At 44.4% G+C, this 22,946-nt stretch overlaps 1 protein-coding gene across 2 annotated transcripts; it reads right to left on the reverse strand.

Moving 5' to 3' along the window:
* Window positions 1-1,642: 1,642 nt before the first annotated feature.
* Window positions 1,643-22,768, reverse strand: SDR16C5 (short chain dehydrogenase/reductase family 16C member 5). Of its 2 annotated transcripts, XM_025394426.1 has the most exons (7): window positions 22,045-22,768; window positions 18,003-18,349; window positions 14,116-14,247; window positions 10,996-11,095; window positions 8,698-8,842; window positions 7,603-7,728; window positions 1,643-3,602 (listed from the first exon to the last, which is right to left on the reverse strand). In XM_025394426.1, the coding sequence occupies exons 2-7, from the start codon at window positions 18,333-18,335 to the stop codon at window positions 3,509-3,511; spliced, it is 930 nt and encodes a 309-aa protein (XP_025250211.1). In that variant the 5' UTR covers window positions 18,336-18,349; window positions 22,045-22,768; the 3' UTR covers window positions 1,643-3,508. The 2 variants fall into 2 exon arrangements, with proteins under 2 accessions (XP_025250211.1, XP_025250212.1); XM_025394427.1 differs by lacking the exon at window positions 14,116-14,247.
* Window positions 22,769-22,946: the final 178 nt, after the last annotated feature.

A 22,946-nucleotide genomic window follows, 5' to 3' on the forward strand; every position in this document is an offset into this window, starting at 1 on the left:
GTGAAAGACTGTGGCAGAAACTGTAAGTTAACATCCAACATCTGGATCTTATCTTTTCTTATCTTTTTCTTATCTTTTCCCATAGTAATAGGACCCCTATTACTATAGCCCCTATGTTTAGGTGGCTCAGGGTGGTGCAAAATCAATACCATATTTCTCAGCATCCTTTGAGGGCTGCTTTAGTCATGTGATGAATTCTGACTACAAGTGTGCACCACCACATCCGGCTAATCTTTAAATTTTTTGTAGAGACAGGGTCTTGCTATGTTGCCCAGGCTGGTCTTGAATTCCTGGCCTCAAGCTATCCTCCTGCCTTGGCCTCCCAAAGAGCTGGAATTACATGCGTGAGCCCTGCTCCCAGTCCAACCTGGTTCATGAGCCTGGAATGTTGAGGGTGCCTAGTACCAGACATGTTCGTCCCAGAGCTGCTCTGCACAGGACTTCTGGCTTCACAACAGTTTTTGTCTGGTGGCCCAGATTCTCAGTCATGCTTTTCTCAAGTGCTGACTCTCGGAGGTTGGAATTAGTTTCTTTCAGGCATTCTCAATTCACTCTGCCTCCAAGATTTTAAATGATTTCATCTGATGAACTGTGACCATCTCAGCATGAGGACTCTAAGGAGTATAAATGTCATTTGTGGTCTGGTTTCTTTTTCTATCTTGGCATCTGTTATGGACTGCATGTCTGTGTTCCCCCAAAATTTATGAGGAATGATATGGGAATTTGGGAGGTAATTAGGGTTAGATGAGGTCAAGAAAGTAGAGCCCTTATGATAGAACTGGTGTCTTTAGAAGAAGAAGAAATAGCTCCCCAACCCCTGCCCTCCCCTCCCTTCCTCTCCCCTCCCCTCCCGTCCTCTCCCTTCCCCTTCCCTCCTTCCCTCCTACCCTCTCTCTCTCTCTCTCCACAAGCCAGCAAGAGAGCCCTCACCAGAAAACGAATCAGCTGCCACCTTGATCTTGGACTCCCAGCTTCCAGAATTATGAGAATTAAATTTTTGTTGTTTAAAGTACCCAATTTGTGGCATTTTGTTATGGTGGCCCCAGTGGACTAAGACAGCACCACAATGTAAAACCACACACATGCGCGCGCGCACACACACACACACACCCCCCAGTGGACTAAGACAGCATCACAATGTAAAACCACATACATACACACACACACACACACACACACACACACACAGCCAGTGGACTAAGACAGCATCACAATGTAAAACCACACACACACACACACCCCCCAGGGGACTAAGACAACATCACAATGTAAAACCACACACACACACAGTGCGTGGCACACATTTTTGCCCAGTCAAACTCCTTCTTACGCCAAGAATTCTTCTCTGCTTTGGAGCAGCTCAGTGAGTACAAGATGCTGGAAGATGCGCCCTGCAGGGCAGAATGCCCAGGCATGGGGCACAGCCCTGGCCCTGTGTCCCTCCGTTTCCTCAGGATTGCTTAGGTGTTGGGCTCTTGGTCATGGCTACATTAGGACTAAATTTCGGATGGAAACGGGCATGACACACATGCTGAGAGCACTCCTCGCTCCCCGGGGCATTAAATCACCTTGTTATTTAGTGCCCTCTAGAATCCTCTAATTTACATGTGGTCTCTTCTCATAGAAGTGTCTCAAGTAAATCTGAATTTGTTTAGACAATTTTATGGGTATTGTAAAACCACAATTGAATTTCAGGGCTTTGTCACAGTCCAGCCAAGATGCACTCCAATTAGAAATAATTGCTATTAATGATGTTATGATGTGGGGGATGCCTGCAGTGCTCCTGGACCTTTGTTGTACTGAATCCCCGAAGAGTCTGAGCTTTATTCTTCAACTAAATAGACAGGACCCTAGAAGATACGCTTCTGGAATTGTAATATTACAGCAATATTGTGCTTCTTTCTTAATTAACCTTGTTAACCAAGGATTTGGAACATCGGTGGGTGACTCTAAGAGGGCCTTTGTTATCCTCTCAGTACACATCTACAGTGGAGTAAGATGTCACTCTGTGAAATAAAACGCCTTTATTCTTTGGCATACACCAAATACCTTCATCATTCTTTGAGTAATGATTGACAGTCTTGTTTAATGAAATAACATTTGTCAAATACTTAATTTGCTGCCAGACACAGTAAATGTTGAGTTATGATTGTTATAGTATTATCATAAAACAAGTTTTTTTTTTTTTTTTTTTTTTTTTAAGGCTTTCTGAATGGAAAGGAAATACGGGACAGAGCTGTCATGTTTGTGGAGGCCACTCAAGGTAAATCAGACCGCAGTGGATTCCAGAGTTTACACTCCCTGAGATCACTGCCCCTATGACAGCATTTTACCCCCAAGATAGTGAAATTCACAATTCTTTAGACTTTTACAGGGTCTCCCAAGGTACCGCTCATCCCTTCCTTGCTCCCCACAAGAGGGAAGTGACAAAGGCTGCTGTTTCTCTTGCAAGGCTGCCCCCGCCAGCCTGAGAAGGAGTTCCAGGGATATGGTAATTAACATATTTTTCTTAATCTTGCTTTTGTAGTTAATCTCCAAAGCATGAAAGCACTTTGCCAGTTGATTAAACTGTAAGAATACAATAGATCTGAAGTGAGGGCAGCACTGATGAATGTAAATGCATAAAATTGCCCATTCTGCAGGAAAACGCCTCAACCTGCATCCCAACTTGAAATACTAAGTTAAACACTTAAAATTAATTGCATGAATATATTTTTTGGATCAATAGATAGCAAAAAACCTAACTTGGTAGAATTTCATCTTCAAAATAAGAAGCAACCACTCTTTGATCTCTTCTAGGAAACAAAAGTGATTCGATTTAAGAGTTTGATCTAGGATCACCGCCTATGAGGGGGGTTCAGGGAATGCCCAGTAAGGCTCTTGGGGACAATGGTGCTGGATGGGCCTTTAGCCAGACTGGCACTCAGTCTGCATATCCAGGAGGGCATTCAGAAATAAGTATTTGTGTAGCTGTTTTGGAAAGAAGGGCATTTGAGGCGGGGCTTTTCTACATTAGGTGGTACAGGTTCAAAAAGGCCAGAGCGGAGAGCAAGGAGGTGGGAATCCAGAGCTGTGTGTCCTCTGGAGAGAGGGCATTCTGACTGGATACCCACATGTCCTCTTTGCCCCTCAGCCCTGCTCCCCAATGCAGGTTAACCACAGCCACCGGCTCCACTTGAGCCACCTCCCCAACGACCAAAAAGCTCAGGGCAGCTTGTGGCCATGGCTTATCACTTTCTTACATCTGTGGTGAATGGAAATGACAAAAATAGGCTGTCTTTATTTTTGGAAAACAAATAGCAAAAGAAAAAACCAAAACTCAACCAAATAGGTGATAGCAACATTATTTTCAAATGCATTGGTTGAAAATTCTAGTCCAGATAACAGAACACGAGTGGTACTTGTGGTCTCCAGATATATTCCACTGTCAGACAAAAATACTTTTCTTCACTGAAGTACACATTATGTAACATTGTGTATCAGATGACCTCAGCCATCGAGTTGGTCTTTAGAGCTTCTTCTTTCGTTCAAGAAAGCCATCCATTGCATGAAAGATGTCAAGATAGTCACCTATAAGCAGTACTGTCTTGAGGGGCAAAAAGCTAAAGAGAACACAAGAATAAACTTTCGTGATTATCATTCATGAAAGCCTCTTTACCACCTCTACTGAAAAGCAGTGTCACCCCTTGCGGTAGATGAAGTCATTCACTCATGCACACACTATGTAGCCTGACTGCTACCTGCCTCAGGGTCACTGGGCCTTCTTCACTGTATCAGAGGACACTTGCCCAGGGCCTCGACAGGTTTTGTGGCTTTACTTAAGTTATTCAATTCACTTCTCATTTCGGTTTCCAAAGCATCACTCCACTGTACAATGACACAGAGGAAGCAGTGAAGTGTTGTGGTGTAGGCATGGGCTCTGGGGGCAGAGGAGCCTGGCTGGAATCCTAGCTCTGTCATTTGCAATGCCACCTTAGGCAACTGACTCAGCTCACAGACCTCAATTTCCTCAGCTGTAAAATGAGGTCATCAATCTGCCTGGGACTACTATAAGGATGAGATGCAATAACTCCTCAAACCTTGGGCAAGACTCAACTAACACTGTTCATTTTCTCCATCCCCGCCTGCCCCTCTGCAAAGCATATATATGCATGATCATCATCCCAACAGAGCACTCTGCTCCACTGGCCTTAGCATTCAATACTGCAGAGCAAGGAAACAAAACAGGCACAGGAAACCTGAGACTCATCCTAAGGTGGGGAGTAACGGAAAGGACCCCATGCTCCTTGTTCCCCTGTTTGGGCACCCCAAGATCTCCAGGTGGTTCATCCCCTCCACAATTTCAAGTCTCTGGTCAACTACTACCTTCTTTATGAGACTCCCCCCACCCATTAAACACCACTCTTAAAATTAAATCTCACAGGCTGGGCGTAGCGGCTCATGCCCATAATCCTAGCACTTTGGGAGGCCGAGGCGGGCAGATCACAATGTCAGGAGTTTGAGACCAGCCTGGCCAACATGGTGAAACCCTGTCTCTACTAAAAACACAAAAATTAGCCAGGCGTGGTGGCACATGCCTGTAATCCTAGCTACTCAGGAGGCTGAGGCAGGAGAATTGCTTGAAACCAGGAGGTGGGGGGTTGCAGTGAGGCATGATCGTGCCACTGCACTCCGGCCTGGGCAACATAGCAAGAGTCTGTCTCAAAAGAAAAAAAAAATTAAATCTCGCCGAGATGTGGTGGCTCATGCTTGCAATCCCAATGCCTTGAGAGGCTGAGGTGGGAGGATTGCTTGAAGCCAGGAATTTGAGACCAGCCTGGGCAATATAGCAAGACCCCATCTCTAAAAAAATAAAAATAAATTAGCTGCGCATAATGGTGCACAACTATAGTCCCAGCTATTTGGGAGGCTGAGGTGGGAGGATGACTTGAGCCTGGGAGTTTGAGGCTGCTGTGGGCTATGATCACACCACTGCACTCTAGCCTGGGTGACAGAACAAGACCTTGTCTCCAAAAAAAATTAAATAAGTAAAATTAAAAAAAACCGTAAATCTTGGCCAGGCGCGGTGGCTCACGCTTGTAATCCCAGCACTTGGAGTTCGAGACCAGCCTGGCCAATGTGGTGACACCCCGACTCTACTAAAAATACAAAATTTAGCCAGGCATGGTGGCAGGCACCTGTAATACCAGCTACTGAGGAGGCTGAGACAGGAGAATCACTTGAACCCGGGAAGGTGGGGGTTGCAGTGAGCCAATATCGTGCCATTGGACTCTAGCCTGGGTGATGAGCGAAACTTCATCTCAAAAAAAAAAAAAAAAAAAAAAAGTAAAAAAAGTAAAATGCAACTTGCACCCATCTACCTCCCACTGTGGGATTTCCTTTTTTCCCTTTCCTGCTTTATATTTCTTTAGCGCACTTACGGTCTTTTCTTTTACTTTACTTTTTTTTTGTTGTTGTTGCTTTTCTGTTCCCTCACCCCACAGGAAGTGATTTCCACATGGGCAGGGACCACTGTTTGTCTTGTTCTTTGCTGTAACCCTGAGCGCAGATCCTTGGATGGTGGGTGATTCATGACACACACAGCACTCTCTGAATGTTTGCTGAATGAATGTTTGGTGGAGTGTTTGATGTGACTGCCTTTACTGAGCTTCTTCACCTTGCCTTTGGCTTACTCAGCAGCTATCTAGCCCTCTCTCAAAACATGTCCCATAACTAGTATGTCATAAAACTAAACATAATCTCCACAGTTATTCAAAGTAGAAAAAGTAAGTTCCATGTTCTTACCATTGGCATTACTATACTATAATCTGCTATCTATTAAGCAGAAAGAACTTAGTGTGTTGTGAATGCACACCCTGCCCAATAAACAGTGCATTACACGAATCTACAAGCTATGACAAACATGGTCTTTACATTGTAAATGAAGAAGCCAAAACCTGGAGAATAAAGGGCATGCTCAGAGTCACAGACTTAGTAAATAGTGGGATCATAAGCCTGGATTTCGAATTGCTTATCAAGGATCCTTTGCTGTGTCCCACACAGCCTCAGTCAGGCATTCTGACCCCTCCTGTGCCAGATGAAGCCTGGAGAAATGATAGGATGCAAGAATGACATTTGGTTCACTGCACAAAGTAGAGATAATTAGCTAACGAGAAAAGAAATTTCTGTACACTGGATGGGCAATGGCTGCTGGCCATGTAGTGGATGTGAGGTATAATATCTATCTTCAAATAACTAGGAATTGTCATTGGCAAGACTGATGGAATTGCACATGGAGCTGGGGGAGAAGCGCAAACCAATGAGGGGAAGTTCAAACGAGGCAGATTTCAACTCAAGGTGCTTCCTCACAGAGCAGAAAGCCCAGTGAGGCAAGATTTAACTAGATGACCTGTTACAGTCTAGAAAATGAATTGAGGTAACAGGAATCAGCAGCGCACCACTATCCTTGTAACCGGGTCAAATGCTCATTCAGTACCTATGAATTTCAGCACTGAAACTCCATGGAGAGCAGGGAAGGGTGCACAAGAATGCTTTTTCTACTTTTTTTTTTTTTTTTTGACATGGAGTTTTCGGTCTTGTTGCCCAAGCTGGAGGGCAACGGCGTGACCTCAGCTCACTGCAACCTCTGCCTTCCCGTTTCAAGCGATTCTCCTGCCTCGGCCTCCGGAGTAGCTGGGATTACAGGCACGCGTCACCGTGTACTTTTTTTATTTTTTAAGAGACAGAGTCTCACTCTGTTGCCAAGACGGAGTCTCACTCTGTTGCCACTCTGATCGTGGCTTACTGCAGCCTCAAACCCCTGGGTTCAAGCAATCCTCCTGCCTCAGCCTCCTGACTAGCTGGGACTATAGGTGTGTACCAGCTTCAAATTCCTGGGCTCAACCAATCCTCCTGACTCAGGCTCCTAAGTAGCTGGGACTACAGGCTTGCACTACCATGCCTGGCTTATTTGTTATTTTTGTAGAGATGGGGTCTTGCTTTGTTTCCCAGGCTACTCTCGAACTCCTGACCTCAAACAGTCCTCTCACCTTGGACTCCCAAAGTGCTGGGATTACAAATGTGAGCCGCTGCTCCCAGCCCTTTCTTGTGCTTTTAAGAGGTGGTTTTACGTTTTTTCCCTCAAATTCTTTAACCATCCTAAGAGTTCGAATTTATTATGTATTACTAATAGTACCCATACCACAAATTTCTGTAGCACTTGGCTTACTGTCTAGCCTTGACTTTGGGGCCCTGTACCTGAGGAGGTATGGATACAATATCTATTCCAACAGGATTATTTTATCATGAACACAAGAAAATCTCTCCTAAAAATGATCATTTCAATCTTTCCATCTGCCAGTACATTCACTTCTTTTTCAGAATAATTCGATACTAAGGTAGCAGGAAGGGTCGGACCCCATTTTCTTGACTCATGGGGGGCACTGCAACTATGTAAATTTGGTATTGCATCAGCAATGGGCACAATGATAGAATTAACAGGACTTAATAGAATTAAATGAATGAATTTTAATTTATCAGGTATTTTTAAAGTGGCTTCTGGTGGGATTTGGACTAAACTGTAGATTGGCATGTTAGGGAAGTAATAGAAGCTAACGTAATTACCTTTTAAGAAACATCATGAAGTATAAAAACTTTGGCATATAGAAGTACATTTTTTCTTGTAGAATAGCTTCTACTATTTTTTCCGCGGCATATTCTGGTTCCAGAATTGGCAACAGAGAAGGACAGCTAGAATATAAAATGACAACAATTAAAAAAAAACCCCAAAGGCCAAATTCACAAATAAAGATAATTTTTCAAATTAGGGATAAAAGGTTTTAAGACGTTATCACTTTTTTCTTTCCCTTTCAAATTTCATTTATTTTTATATTTACTCCTTTATTGTCAATGTGTCAATGCAGTCAGTAGTAACATAACTAAAATATGAAATGAAAAGTGATTCTCATTAACACACTGATATTACAATATACATATATGTGAAATCATATTAAACAAATATTCCAAATATTTGTAAGGCAAGCTGTTGAAAACACATTGCCTGTAGTCTCCATGAGATACAGAATTGGGCGTCTGTGACTGCTATGGCCTGGGTATTTGTGTCCCCCACAAAACTCACATGTTGAAGCCTAAACTCCCAATGTGATGGCATTTGGAGGTGGGGCTTTTGAGGTGTAGCTAGGTCACCATTGTGGAGCCCTCATGAATGGGATTAGTGCCTGTCTGAGAAGAGCCTATCAGCACCTTAGTCTTGGACTTCTAGCCTCCAGAACTGTGAGAAAGGCATTTTTCTTGTTTAAGCCACCTAGTGTATGATAGTTCATTATAGCAACTCCTTCTGTATGACCAAGACAGTGTCTCTCCAATGATTGCCAGTCCTCCTGGAATCAGAGAGGGGGCATAATGGGATTGGACGGCAGGAAGGGCATGTGGACAGGAGAGCCTGGGAGATGGAGGAGCAGATGCAGGGCCTGGGGGGCTATCAGAGAGACACTGCCTTGATAAACCATTCCCATTCAACTTGGTATCCTTCACACAAACACATACTAAGAAAGACCTCAGAATTCTAAGACCATTTATAAATCATACTGAATCCCAGAACAATATATTTTAAACAACTTTAAAAAACAGAACAAAATAAAATAGATAGCAAATCATTTTTAAAAGTGTAGATTCTGTGAAATTAAAGGGTATACTTACGCTGTAGTACAACCTTCAAACATTCCGGTTTTTATAAAAAAGGGGCACACAATTGTGGTTTTTATCCCCTTTTGATTTTGGACAAATGTTTCTACAAATACAGATTCAGCAAGCCCAAAGGCTGCAAATTTACTTGCACAATAATCTGCAAAAGACAAAGCATGATCATGTATATTCCAAAGTTTTAAAATGGCATTACCTTAAGGTCTACCCATAACGCTAACAGCAACAGAAAATAAGAAAACAATTTCAGAGTTCTCCTTTTGTGTAATCTTGGTCTACTCCCACTGGAAGAAGTGAGTAGGGAGTGGGAAGGGACATGGTTAACTGAAGATCAGGGTCAGCTGACAATGATCAAGTGAGGCCCAGCACAAGAAGGGCTGCAGAGATCCTGCCTCAGGTCACACTGCTGGACTTTACTAGCAAGTCAATGCATTGTGAGCCCCTGTGCTAGTTCTTACATGAGGCCCTGTCTCAAAAAATTGCAATCCCACTGGGGCATGAAGACATTCAAAAGAAGAAACAAAACACTAACTGATATAGGAATCTAGGCAAGAGAGGCCAGCATGGGTTGTGATTCTCAGATCAAGTTTTCTTCCAACTATAACTCTTTCCTTCACTTCCAGAACAACAACAACAGCAACAACAACAACAACAACAACAACAACAAATAAAACAAAGGGCTTGGTAGCTTCAACCTCCACCTCTTCAATACCTTGAAAATGCAGGGTAGGGGCAGAGGGAGGAATGGAAAGTGACACTTGTGTCCATTTTGAACTTTTTGTCTTTAATCATACTTGTTTTAACAAAACATCCGACTATTCAATTGACTAAGTGAAAAAGTTTGGAGAAGAAATGGTGTTGAGGTGCATTAACACCTTCCTTTGCCCCACACATTCAGAGGCGGCATATTTAAACTTGCTATGTTACGGTGCAGCTACTGCAACTGGCAAGAGCCAGTTTATAAGTGCCAGGCATGGGGTTGTCCAGCCCCAGTGCTGTCCAGACAGTGGATCAGAGGCTAGAGACTGGGAAGGGGGAGGAGGAGTCCAGAGCAGCTTCTAGGGTAATTGAAATCATCAGGTATAAATGCAGCTGAGCCCCTTGACCCCTGAGATTCTGATGAGCAGATATGGCCCATGACCCAAGGAATCTGCATGCTAAACTGGCATCCCTGGTGGTTCTGATGCAGGGGAGTAAAGACTCACATGATGGGAAATACAAAAGGCTTACACTTGTTTCTAAGATGAGCTGCGGGTGGGAGAGTCCTGTATCTGAAGACAGGAATATTCTGTCTGAAAAGGATTGATAAGGAGCTGTAAATATACCTGAATGATTTCAAAGGCCCGTGACTTAACAGATATATAAGACAGAGGTAAGATAATAGCTGATAAGTTCTAAGAAGGAGAGAGGAAGGGAAGTCCTGGGTCATAAGGAGGATAGATTGGTGATATTTAGGGTGACTGGTGGTTCTGAAAAACCTATTCATGTGATGGACATACTGAGCTAAGACTGGTTTTGTCAATCTTGAACTATGCCACTTTGCTTCAAAGCATTAGGAACTACCGAACTGGCAAACTGGCTTATCTGTTACCTGAATGTTGCTGCTACAGTTCTGTTGGATGAGTTTTAGCAATCCTTGTAAGCCAGGGCATGGGACATTTGTGCTAGGGGATGCCATGGTAGGTTAGGTCAAGGTTTCTGTTCCTTCTAGAGCCAGCTCCCAAGTTGGGCCTCCTTGGTTGAGGCTCTCGAAGGATCTTTGCCTCCTCCCCACTGCTACTGTCAAGTCAGTTGGCTGTTGCAAGGGAGATGAAAATGCCCGCCACTTCCTGCAGGTCTTCAACCAGTGGAAAAACAAAGCAGTTAACTTTAGGTTTCTTGAGGTGAAGAAACTTTATCCAAACTCACAGCAGTGGGGAGATCACTTAAAGGAAACTTCAGGAGAAGACAGGGTCATCCTCCTTACCATCCTGTGACAGTGTCAGTGTGAAGTTTGGGGGACAGTTGTTATGTTGATCACTTGTGCAAAAAAATTATCAGTGAGGCTTCTCTCTCTTTTAAACAAAGGGGACTGCATAAGACCTAATGATTCCAAAGGCACAGTCCAATTTCACGTAAGTCTATCTGATGGGCAGTTTTGCTACACGATGAAGTTATCAACCACTTATTGACTATACTTTTTAGCTTATTATTCTTTATCATTAGGACATCAAGTCAGTGCTAATTATTCAGAGCTATTATGCAAGTTAAAGTTATAGGGAATTTTGCAATTGTAAATGGCTATGTTTTTCTTACCTGCCAGCCCATTTACTCCAACTAATCCAGCTGAACTTGAAATGCAAACCAAATGTCCATGGTCATTAGCAATCATAGCAGGTAGAAAGGCTTTATAAGTCTAAGTAGACAAAGGAAAACTTTTGAGTTTAATGCCACATTGTATAATTTTATCAGATATTTATATACTCATTGTGATAAAAAAATCTTTCTTTTCAGCCCATAAAATATCTGAAGGTATGGGGATATAAAAACTTAAACATCTAGAAAGCAATCATTTTAACTTATTTAACCTGTTAGATCAATTTTTTATGGCAATTCCAGTATTATTAAAATGATTTATTCAGACTTACGTTTTTGCTCATATTTGACTTTTAACGACACAATATTAAGACAAGAATTGAAGGAGTATGGGAAAATCTTTGTTGTGGCAGCCACAACCCCAAACCTCACAAACATGATGCTTTAGATTTAGATTGCCTTCTCTCTCCTTAGCTTGATTTTGAGTTTCAAATTTTCCCTGAACATTGTTCACAGGACATCTGGTTGTTGACTTCAATTTTAAAAGAGCACTTTGTTTTAAACTCATCTCTACTCTTTAAAATAAGTTTCTTATTTTTGTTCCATTTCATAAAACAGAATATCTATTAGAAAGAGGCCACATCTGTATACTGTCCAACACCTTCACCATTGATTGGGGGTCTGGAGAAAGAACGTAAAGGAGACAGAAACGAGCTTTTGAAGAAGACATCTTCTGCAACAAAGGAGTAACTAATCACATCCAAAGACATGGAGGTGAGAAAAGGGATCTCTTACAAAGGCCAAACCTCACTTGTTTGCCTGCATTGCAATAAGTCTCAGAGAGAAACTAACAGGTAGAGAGAGGTGGGAAATCAAAACAAAGCAAAAGGAAGCAGTGCAGCAAACAATCCGGGGTCTGCCATGAGTTGGGACACTTCTCAGTAGGGATACTGCCTTTGAGAGCCCAGCCTTCAGGTAGCTCTTGGACACTCTAGCAATTGAGTCACTGTCTTTGTGCCTGGCAACGTGCAGATGCTTAAAGAATGTACATGAACTTGCCCAGAAGAAGTAAAGGGAGTGAGAGGACATGAGGAGTGATAGGAGCCAGGGAAACACCAGCATTGGAGGAGGAGGAGGAGGAAGAAAAAGAGGAAGTAGAGGAGGAGTCGGAGTCGGAGGAAGAAGAAGGAGAAAGAAGAAGGAGGAGGAAGGAGGAGGGAGGAGGGAGAAGAAGAAAAAGGAGAAGAGGAGGAAAAAGAAGGAGGAGGAGGAGGAAGGAAGGAAGACGGAGAAGAAGAAAGAGAGAAAGAGAGAGAGAGAGAGAGAGAACATGAAGGCACCTGGGGAAAAACAGAGAGGTAGGAAAAGAACACAGAGTCAGGCCGAGTGCAGTGGCTCACACCTGTAATCCCAGCATTTTGGGAGGCCGAGGTGGGAGGATCACAAGGTCAAGAGATTGAGATCAGCCTGGCCAACATGGCGAAATCCTATCTCTACTAAAAATACAAAAATTAGCTGGGCGTGGTGGTGCATGCCTGTAGTCCCAGATACTTGGGAGGCTGAGGTAGAAGAATTGCTTGAACCCGGGAGGTGGAGGTTGCAGTGAGCCGAGATTGTGCCGCTGCACTCCAGTCTGGCAGCAGAGTCAGACTCTATCTCAAAAACAAAAACAAAAACAAAAACAAAAAACAAAAAAACCCCACAAAGCCATGGGAGTGGGAGTGGAGACTTCCAGGGACCATGATCTTTATCTTTATTCCAACTATATATGAGTATAAGCAAGCACCAAGGAGAGGGACATTTGGGACAAGATAAATCATTTGCAGTAGCTCCTGTAGGAACATGGTAGCCACTAAATTCTGAATCTTTCCATTTTTCTCCTGAAAACTTTACAAAACACCAAGAATAGCACCAGCACCATTACATTTTTGGTGGAAATAGGGGACAGAAAATCTACAAATTCCAAATTACATTTGAAGGCTGCTAAAGAAGAGTTGGGCAGAAAGGTGTGAGGAGAATTGAGGAGGAGCTCAGAAATCTCCAGCAAAGACTCCCGGGAGACAGCCTTGCCCAGGAATGACGAGCTATGAGCAGGGCTGCAACCAAACAGGTCAAAAGTCCTGTAATTCCAGTACTGTGGGAGGCGAGGAAGATGGAACACTTGAGGCCAGGAGTTCAAGACCAGCCTGGCCAACATGGCAAAACCCTGTCTCTACTAAAAACACAAAAAATTAGTCGGGTGTGGTGGCACGCACCTGTAATCCCAGTTACTCAGGTGGCTGAGGCACGAGAATCGCTTGAATCCAGGAGGCGGAGGTTACAGTGAGCTGAGATTGCACCACTGCACTCCAGCCTGGGAGACAGAATGAGACTCTGTCTCAAAAAATTAAAATAAAATGATAAAGTAAAATAAAAGTAAACTTTTAATAAAAGCTGGGAGAGGCAGCAAGACGGTGCATGCATAGTGTGGGGAGGCCTGAGATGGCTGGTCTCAGCACATGCCAGAAAAATGCAACTTCTGGAATTGAGTGGGTAGCTTTAGAAGTCAGGACTGTGTTTTTAGTGCTGGTAGCAGGTGGTAACCCGGGTTACCAGTGGAGCCTCTAATTTCTCTGGTTGGGTACTAACGAAGGTGACTGTAGGTTTTGGTTTGCCCATAACAGACCTGATTAACACTTGCTCATTAGTAATGCTGAATTTCACTTCCAAAAGTGTCCCAGCTTAGACAAATTACAATGCTACCCTGGTCCTGTCTAAGTTTAGTTACCCGCTATGTAGCCTGGAGCAAATCTTTTACGTTCTATGATCCCTTATCTTACCAAGCTGTTTTAAGGAAAATATGTGAGCTACCTGGAGTATTCCCTAACATTTGCAGCTAATCAATACATGGTAGCAGGACCATGAGGACAGTTCTGTCCTTGTAGGATTCCATGAGCAGAGGTCCTGGGAGCTGTAGATTAAGTGGCATCAGAAGAGGACAACTGCGTAGACCAGGACAAGTCCAAAATTGAGAAGTCTCTGCTTTACTTAGAGGCTAATAACATTGTAAAAGAGCAAGAGGAAAGTACTGCTAAATGCCAGAGTAACTTTACATTTATTATGAGAAGAAACAATTATTACCCATAAATGTGCTTTGAAATTCACATCAAATGACTTTTCCATAAGCTCATCTGGACAGTCAAGGAAATTTTTGCCTGTTACGATTCCGGCATTGTTGATTAGGATGGAAACATCGCCGACTTCTTTTTTAACCTGAATTGAAGGGGAGCAACACCACCAATGTAGTAATTCCTTATATGACCGAGGTTTTATTTTCCCACAGTTTTATGTTTTTTTATCCTGGTTAATTCATACTGAGTTTATGAACTCTAAAAATACAGCTTGGGGCCAGGCGCAGTGGCTCACACCTGTAATTCCAGCACTCTGGCAGGCCGAGGCAGGTGGGTGACTTGAGGACAGGAGTTTGAGAACAGCCTGGCCAACATGGCAAAATCCTGTCTCTACTAAAATTACAAAAATTAGCCAGGCATGGTGGCGCATGCCTCTGGTCCCAGCTACTCGGGAGGCTGAGGCAGGAGAATTGCTTAAACCAGGGAGGTAGAGGTTGTAGTAAGCCAAGATCACGCCACTGCACTCCAGCCTGGGTGACACAGCAAGACTGCGTCTAAATGAATAAATAAATACAGTTTGGTTTATTTACATTGCTGAGTCTACAGTGTACCAGAGATCAAGTTTTTTGTTTGTTTGTTTGTGTTTTTTGTTTTTTTTGAGATGGAGTCTCGCTCTGTCGCCCAGGCTGGAGTGCAGTGGCACGATCTCGGCTCACTGCAAACTCCACCTCCTGGGTTCACACCATTCTCCTGCCTCAGCCTCCCAAGTAGCTGGGACTGCAGGTGCCCGCCACCACACTTGGCTAATTTTGTTTTTGTATTTTTAGTAGAGACGGGTTTTCACTGTGTTAGCCAGGATGGTCTCAATCTCCTGACCTTGTGATCCACCCGCCTTGGCCTCCCAAAGTGCTGGGATTACAGGTGTGAGCCACTGCACCCGGCCTCCAGAGATCAAGTTTTGATGTGCTTTTCCTGTTTTTCTTAAAACGAGTCCATTGTCGAAATGCTACTTTCTGTTTACAGTTACAGCTGTTCTTCTACTCAGTAGTTAGTAACTTTGTTCTGTGCTCTGTATGTGGCATTTCATTTTAATCAATGTGATGGGACATAAGAATAGCTTCATTATAGCCAAATGGGGTATAGATCAAGACTTTGCACAAATGAAGAAGGGGCTGGGTTAGGGAATAAATGGAGGAAAAAAGAAAATACAGTCATAAATCACTTAACAATGGAGATACATTCTGAGCAGTGCATTGTTAGGTGACTTGGTTGCTATGTGAAGATCACAGAGCATACTTAATAAACCTAGATGTGCGCCTACTACACATCTTAGGCCAGATGGTGGAGCCTACTGCTCCTAGGCTACCTACCTGTACAGTGTGTTACTACACTGAACACTGCAGGCAACTGTTAACACATTGGTAAGTATTTGTGTATCTAAACATAGAACACTGGGACAGTAAAAATACTATAATAATCTGTCCCATAATGTGGGACCACCATTTTGTATATGGTCCATCATTGACCAAAATGTCATTATATGGTACATGACTGTATATATTTTAAACACACAGCACAGATTAGAATCTGCCTGTCCTGTTTTCATCAACTGGCTGGTTTTCTTCTTTCCGAGGATGGACACCTGAACTCAAGGCTAAGCTGTGGCCTAGGGATACAAGCTTTCAAAGTTATCGGAGACTCAGCAGAGACAAAACGCTGTCATATCACTCTGAAAGCTTTCTCTTTGATTGTTTGTCTATGGGCTACTTCTTAAAAATTCTCTGGTATTGGCCGGGCATGGTAACTCACGCCTGTAATCCCAGCACTTTGGGAGGCTGAGGCGGGCGGATCACGAGGTCAAGAGACGGAGACCATCCTGGCCAACATGGTGAAACCCTGTCTCCACTAAAAATACAAAAATTAGCTGGGTGTGGTGGCACGTGCCTGTAGTCCCAGCTACTCAGGAGGCTGAGGCAGGAGAATCGCTTGAACCTCGGAGGCGGAGGTTGCAGTGAGCCGAGATCGCGCCACTGCACTCCAGCCTGGTGACAGAGCAAGACTACATCTCAAAAAAAAAAAAAAAAAAAAAAAAAAAAAAAATTCTCTGGTACTTTCCCTTCTATCCAGAATAAAAAGTGGAAATGGTGGGTTTATATGGATGGGGAGTAATTTCCTTCCCCTGAATTCAGAGGAGCAAATAAGTAATTCCCTCCAAGACCTCACAGTGATAAAACCTGAATAATAAGCTGATAATGACATGTTTGGCTATTTCTGAAGTCAAGCACCTGGGGCAGAACTAAATCACCATTACAGGGGAAAGGGAAAGGGAGGTAATTATTTACAGAGTGCTTTATACTAGTTTATCCCATAGCTAATAATCTTTGTTGTTTGAATATCAACCGATTATTGCTTACGGCTGGCCAGATAAATTGTAGTCAGTGTAAGTCAACATGCCAGGTGTTTAACTTCTGAGTAGCTAAATTTGTGAGATCAGCTGTGCTTGGAAGAGTGGGCCCAGTGTAGGCCTAGCAAACTTGTCAGGTGTGGATCTCCAGCCTGTACTGGGCAGCCTGTGGTTGGAGATGGTGGTAGCAGAGAGGTAAAATGTAAAGACAAACTTGAAAGTCATAAACTTACCTGCCAGGGACCTGCAAACCTTAGCAAGGAAATCCTGGTTGAGCCTAGAAACTATGGAGTAACTTTACAATGTAGTCAGGCTGCTCACGGCAGGTTTGGTTGGTTCCTCCCTTCTCAATAAGTTGGGCAATTCTGGGAGGCAAAAAGTGTCCCAGGAGAGTGATGAGTGAAGTACTTAAGCCAATGTGAGGACACAAAAATCCTTAGGCCAGCCACAGTGGCTCACACCTGTAATCCCAGCACTTTGGGAGGCCGAGGTGGGTGATCACCTGAGGTCGGGAGTTCGAGAACAGCCTGACCAACATGGAGAAACCACGTCTCTACTAAAAACACACAAAAATTAGCCGGGCGTGATGGCACATGCCTGTAATCCCAGCTACTCGGGAGGCTGAGGCAGGAGAATCGCTCGAACCCGGGAGACAGAGGTTGCTGTGAGCTGAGATGGCGCCATTGCACTCCAGCCTGGGCAACAAGAGCGAAACTCCATCTCAAAAAAAAAAAAAAAAAAAAGAAAAAAAAAATTCCTTGTGAGGGATGGGCACGTGCCTCTACGATGGTAAGAAAATCCTTACCATCCTCATGTCAGAGCTTTGGTTTTCTGAAAGCTTTATGTATACCTCTATAAACACCAAAGAAAAAAATGTAGCTGAGTCTTTAGGATTAATAAAAGATTTTGATTGTCTTACGACTACTTAAGAGCAATACTTCGAATGTAGGTGGGGTGGACACAGCCTAAATTTAAAATCAGACAGAATATGGATTCAAATCCTGCCTCTATCGCACACCAGGTCTGTGAACCCTGGACAGGTTATTTAATGTCTCTGTATCTCGATTTCTTTATCCTCAAAGAAGGATGCCTCTATCCCTCCATTAACTTATACTGTAATAGGGGCCGGTATGGTCAGTGCAGTGTAATGTTAGAAGCAGGTACTCAGGTGTCAACAGACACAAGTGGCAGCTATAGTCTTGTTGCTTACTAGCTGTGTTTCTTAGGTAAGCTACATACCTGCCCTAAGCCTTAGTCTCCCTACTTGTGAAATGGGGATAATAATGGGTTTTACTTTATAAGGTTACAATACATACATGGTAGTTAGCATAGTGTCTTGCATACAATAAGAATTAAAAAATCCCAATTTCCATTCTCCCATTATCTTGTCTACATTAAAGGAACACTGGAGAAAGGCTGACAGGCACTGAGAAAGGCAAGGGAAAAAGAACATGATATATGTCAAATTATAATAGTAAACACACAAGAGTTACCTGATCGGCTACTCTATACACTTCTTCCTTTTGGCTGCAATCGCAAGTATAGGCGTGCACTCTCGTGGCCCCAGCTTCCTGAGCCATCTTACATGTTTCCTCATTCCCCTCCTTATTGACATCCCAGAGAACAAGCACAGATCCCCGTCGGGCAAACTGCAAGGCTAAGAGCCTTCCGAGTCCACTTCCAGCACCTGTGATGAGGACTATTTCACCAGCAACATTCTTCTGTTGCTTTGGGAGTAAGGCAAAAATCATAGCCTCCAGAAGAGTAAGCAGTGATTTTCCTAAGAAAATGAACAGTTTCTTTGATGATTGCAGGTTGAAAGACATGTTCTGACTGACACCTATGAAGAAAGACAGATTCACGTGAAGACTTACTTGTCCATTTCCTCTGAGCTGTTTACTCCACGGAGCTCCTATTTTCTGAAATAGTGAAAGAAACTGAGCTATGTGATTTAAACAGCTCTCCTGGTAGCAGACTCCGAATTCAGAAAGGGGGAGGAGGAAGCCACAGGGACTATATTTACTCAACTTTCACACTTGGCCCTAAGCTCAGCACATTATTTGCATGACTGCTACGTGCAGTATACAACAGAAATGTTTGTTAACCAGGAACTGTAACCACCACACCCAAATTTAACATAAAGAATAAGTTCATTATTCTTTATAGTTAGCCTTTCTTCATAATAATCATGAATCCTGTTGGCTGATTTTATGTTCAAAGTCTTGACCACATCACAATGTTTATAACATAATTACTACCTCTCTGACTTTATTTTTCTCTCCTTTGATGTTTGTGCTTTCTCATTTGCATTATTGTTCTTTAATTTTGCATTACTGTATAAAATCTGAGATTTGAGAGGAAAATATAAAATCTTATTTGTAGAAAGCATTTGACAGGAAGTAACCAGATATTCTAGACCTTTTCCGACAGATTTGCGATCAGCACCAGATAGTCCTTCCCTAGGCTCTGAGGTCCCCACGCCACCAACTCCACATCACTTACCACTCTGTGTGATTAAAGGTCAGAGGGGAGGCAGACCTGGACTCCTGCCCTGCACTGCCTCTGCCTACCTGTAAACCCCAGGGGGGAGCCTCTTGGCCTAACACTGGGCCTTGGTATCCTCATCTGTACTGGTCCCGTGGCATAGGGTGTTTTTGCAGATGAAATGAGAATGTTCCACGTATCACCACAATGCCTGACTTACAGTCAGTGCTTTACAGACATTATCACATTTCTCAGATTCATAGTACTGCCCGCCAAGAAGGCACCCACTAGGTCTGCTGAATGAATAAAAGGCCCCCCCTTGACAAACTCATACAGAGCTTAGTGCTTACATCCTGCTACCAGTTACTCACATTTTAGTGTGAATGAGTATATAAAATGCTTTCCTAACCACTAGCTGAGAAAGAAGGGAAGGTCTTATTTCCTTCAGGATGAGAACAGAAGACATACTTAGCAGAGGGCATACTGTGCTGGGGGTAGGAGCCTTCTCTGAATGGGGTGCTTAATTGAGAGGCTCAGACGAAGGCACAGGTGTGAGGAGACGGGAGGGGAGTAATGAAAAAACAGTAGGTCTTCACAGTTTGGCTGAAGTCAGCCTAGTTATGGTTAATGAGTAAGAGTGGATAGATTCATCTACAGGAGGACTTGGTACGTGGTCACACCCTTAGGAAATGTCAAGAGTTGATGTGACCCAGGCTGTTGTTCCTGGCTTATTGTACAGATGAGATTGAGGATCTGAGAGAAGATGTATGTGACTGTTCAGGGTCCCTGTGCTGGTTTGCTGGTGCAGGCCAGATTGGTTCATGTGTTCTGTTTATTGAGTATTCACCCCGTGCTGGTTCTATCTGGGCACTGAGGCTGAGGGGATGAGCAGCCTCTCATAATCTCTGTGCAGGTGAGCCAAGTAATCTAGTTGAAGAGACATATTCAACAAATAAATACATCGTTACAAGCCATAGTGTTATAAAGAAAAGTGCAGTGTGCTATAGAGAGAATGATGGGAGAGCTGATTCAGATTGGGCTTGGGGGAGGAAGTAACAGAGGTCTGCTGGAAAGTGACCCTTTGAGTGGATATCCAAATGATGATGGTGGGAGGTAGGGATATTGAGCAATAGCTTTCCTGGCAGAGGGACAAAATAGTTTGTTGTAAGGCAGGTTTGACCTGTGTGTCCAGGGCTGTTCAGAGAATAAGAATGCTGGCTCTAAGGAACATGGACCTTCTGGTCAAATGAAGGACATTTTCATCCATGCTTTGATGAAATAGACCTCAAACGCTCTGTGATCTCTGCTCTGATTTACATTCACAGAGAAACTTTTAGAAGATTGTTCAGGCCTCCCAGGCGCTGCAGAACTGGAAAAGAAGGCGTCCTGAAAGAGGACTCTTATTTCAAATACACAGTCATGGAGCCTGTGCCTGTGGATCTGCAAGGATGAGGGTCAGACTGTGCACACAGTAATGGGAAACCCTAGGCACCCTTCTCAGACAGCAGCCTGGGCATTGCCAACTTTGGAAAAATCCATACCGAGGGTAGTTGGTCAGACCACCACACTCCCTTTTATATCACTATGTGAATTCACACAGAGGGACAGAGGTCTACTTCTCCCATCACAGGGCTCCAGCACCTCAGCAGTGGCCAGAAGTCTCAACATTGACCTGGGTGACATGAATGCTCTTAATGTCAGAACATTCTAGATTTCAGTGTTCCACTGTCTCCATGTTGGCTTGATGCAAGACCTAAAATATGTCCATCTTTTAACCCTGTCTTGGCAGATGCTTACTAGATTTCTAAGAACTTGTCAGGCTGAGTTACCCCCTCCCCAGTTGAAGTTTAGGGTGCCTGCTGGGTACCCACATAAGCAATGAGGTCTACAGATTAAAGTTTGGTTTGGAATTCCAGATACATCACTGATTTTCCCTACAACTTTGGTAGAAATGATTTACCTTCTTGTGCCTCGGTTTCCTCCTCTAAAAAGGGAGTTTCTAATAGTACATAGGAATACTTACCACACAGAGGAGCTGTGAGAATTAAACCAGTTTATATAGGTAAAGTATTAAGGAGCGTTATGTGGTCACTACTAGCTTGTGTGAGACCTTTGAACAAATTAGAAAAAAAAAAAAAAAGGCATTACTCTGCACAAAGTCCTCTGCGGGGTGTACAGGGTTGGGGAGGGGGTGCAAGAGGAGTTGTTTGGATTCCAACACCTGCCAGCTTACATGTCTCCCCCTCTGCTCCTCAGTCCCCATAATAATGTGGCACAGCCATAACATGGAGGCCTTTCTAGAACAGTGCCAGGCACGGAATAACAGCAAAATAATTAATGGCTAGAACTTCCACTGGTGTTCCTGTTAGGCAAATGCATTAATAATCCCTGGCTATACCAATGAAATACGGTTATAGTATACTTACAAACAGGCGTGAATGCACGGTTCTATTTTACTGCAGAGACTTTCCTAGAATGTTACGGAGCATATACAATTTAATCTGGCAGGTTTCTAGGTGTCTCTAGCTCACGGCCTACCCAATCCAAACAGGCGCCCTCGGCTTCCCAGGCCAGTGGGCGGCAGCAAGTCGGCTCTGGTGAGGGCACCCGGACGAAACGGGAGGGCAGACAGACTGACAATCACAGCTTGGGTTGAAAGGGGTGATATGGGGGTGGTAGGGCCCGAGAGGTGGATTCACTGAGCAGCAGAGAGCAAGGAACCTGGGCAGAACGGACCGAAGAAGAAGGTCCAGGGAGGCATCCTGCCCTCTGCTCTGGGTGGGGAGGGAGGCTGGCAGCTCACCTCCGGGGGCGGGGTGTCTGCGTTAGCCGTAGCCACGCGAGCCTGGGCTTCGGGGACGCTGCAGCCGTGAGCTCCCGGGAGTTCTGTTCTCACCAGCTCGCGGGTGGGTCCGGCCGCGGCTCGGCGACCCGCGCCCCCTTGCGCGCGACCCAGCGTGAAACCAGCCCAAAGAGCCGCCTCGCCCGACCCCCGCCAGCGCCACCTCCTCCGGGAGCCAGCACCCAGGACCGACGACCTCGGCAACTCACCCAGGACACTCTCCTTAGCTGCCCGCGGAGAAGCAGGCCTTGTCTGTCCCAGGCACCCGAGTCCCTGCCTCGTAACTCAGCGAGGTTCAGGTGTTTACCCAGGTGCTGCCCGAGGCCAAGTCCAAGGGCGGGACGGCCGCGGCAGCGCCGGGGGTGGGGCCGGCAGTAGCCCCAGCACGCGACGTGGGCCGCACTCCTATCTTCTTTTTCTGGACTCGCAGATTTAAGAAGCTGGAAATTCGGTGGTGGAAACTGGATGCGAGCGCCGGATTTCTCTTAGGCTTAACGTTTCAATGCCTAGGCTGCACCCCAGAGTATTAGATGGGAATTTCTGGGTTGGGAGGGGCCCAGGCATTAGCTAGAAGAGTTTCCCAGGTATTTGCAAGGCACAACCCCGAGACTGGGAACTCTGGAGTTAGAAAACAAAGAGCAGTGTAGGCGTCCACGGGGGAGGGGCCAGGTCGTTTGTCTGGAGCCTGCAATGCGGGGAGTTCTCCAGCAGCATCTGATTGCTCCACGTGGGAACCTAAGTCAACAGCTTCCTTGCCCCTTGGAGGTAAGGGATGTGGGCGTGGGCTCGGGAGTCCCCAGGAAGTGGGTGGGGTGCAGGCAGGGGCGGGAGTGGGTGCGGCGCTGGCAGGCGGCCTAGGAGAAGAGGGCGAGGAAATTTGTTCTAACAAAATGAAGCTGAGAAATGAAGATAGAGTAAGTCACCAGGCACTCTGACCCAATCAAGATATATTAAGCATCTGGGTGTACGGCGATCCAGAAAATACAGCGATGATATATCTGTCAAGAAAAAAAAAAGATAAACATTCATTAATAAATCAGTAAAAGAGTTAATATAAGCACAAGACATCACTGAAATCCTAATAATAGAGAGTGAACTTTTCTGGGGGCAA

Source organism: Theropithecus gelada, chromosome 8, assembly GCF_003255815.1.
Source record: "Theropithecus gelada isolate Dixy chromosome 8, Tgel_1.0, whole genome shotgun sequence".
NCBI lineage: Eukaryota > Metazoa > Chordata > Mammalia > Primates > Cercopithecidae > Theropithecus > Theropithecus gelada.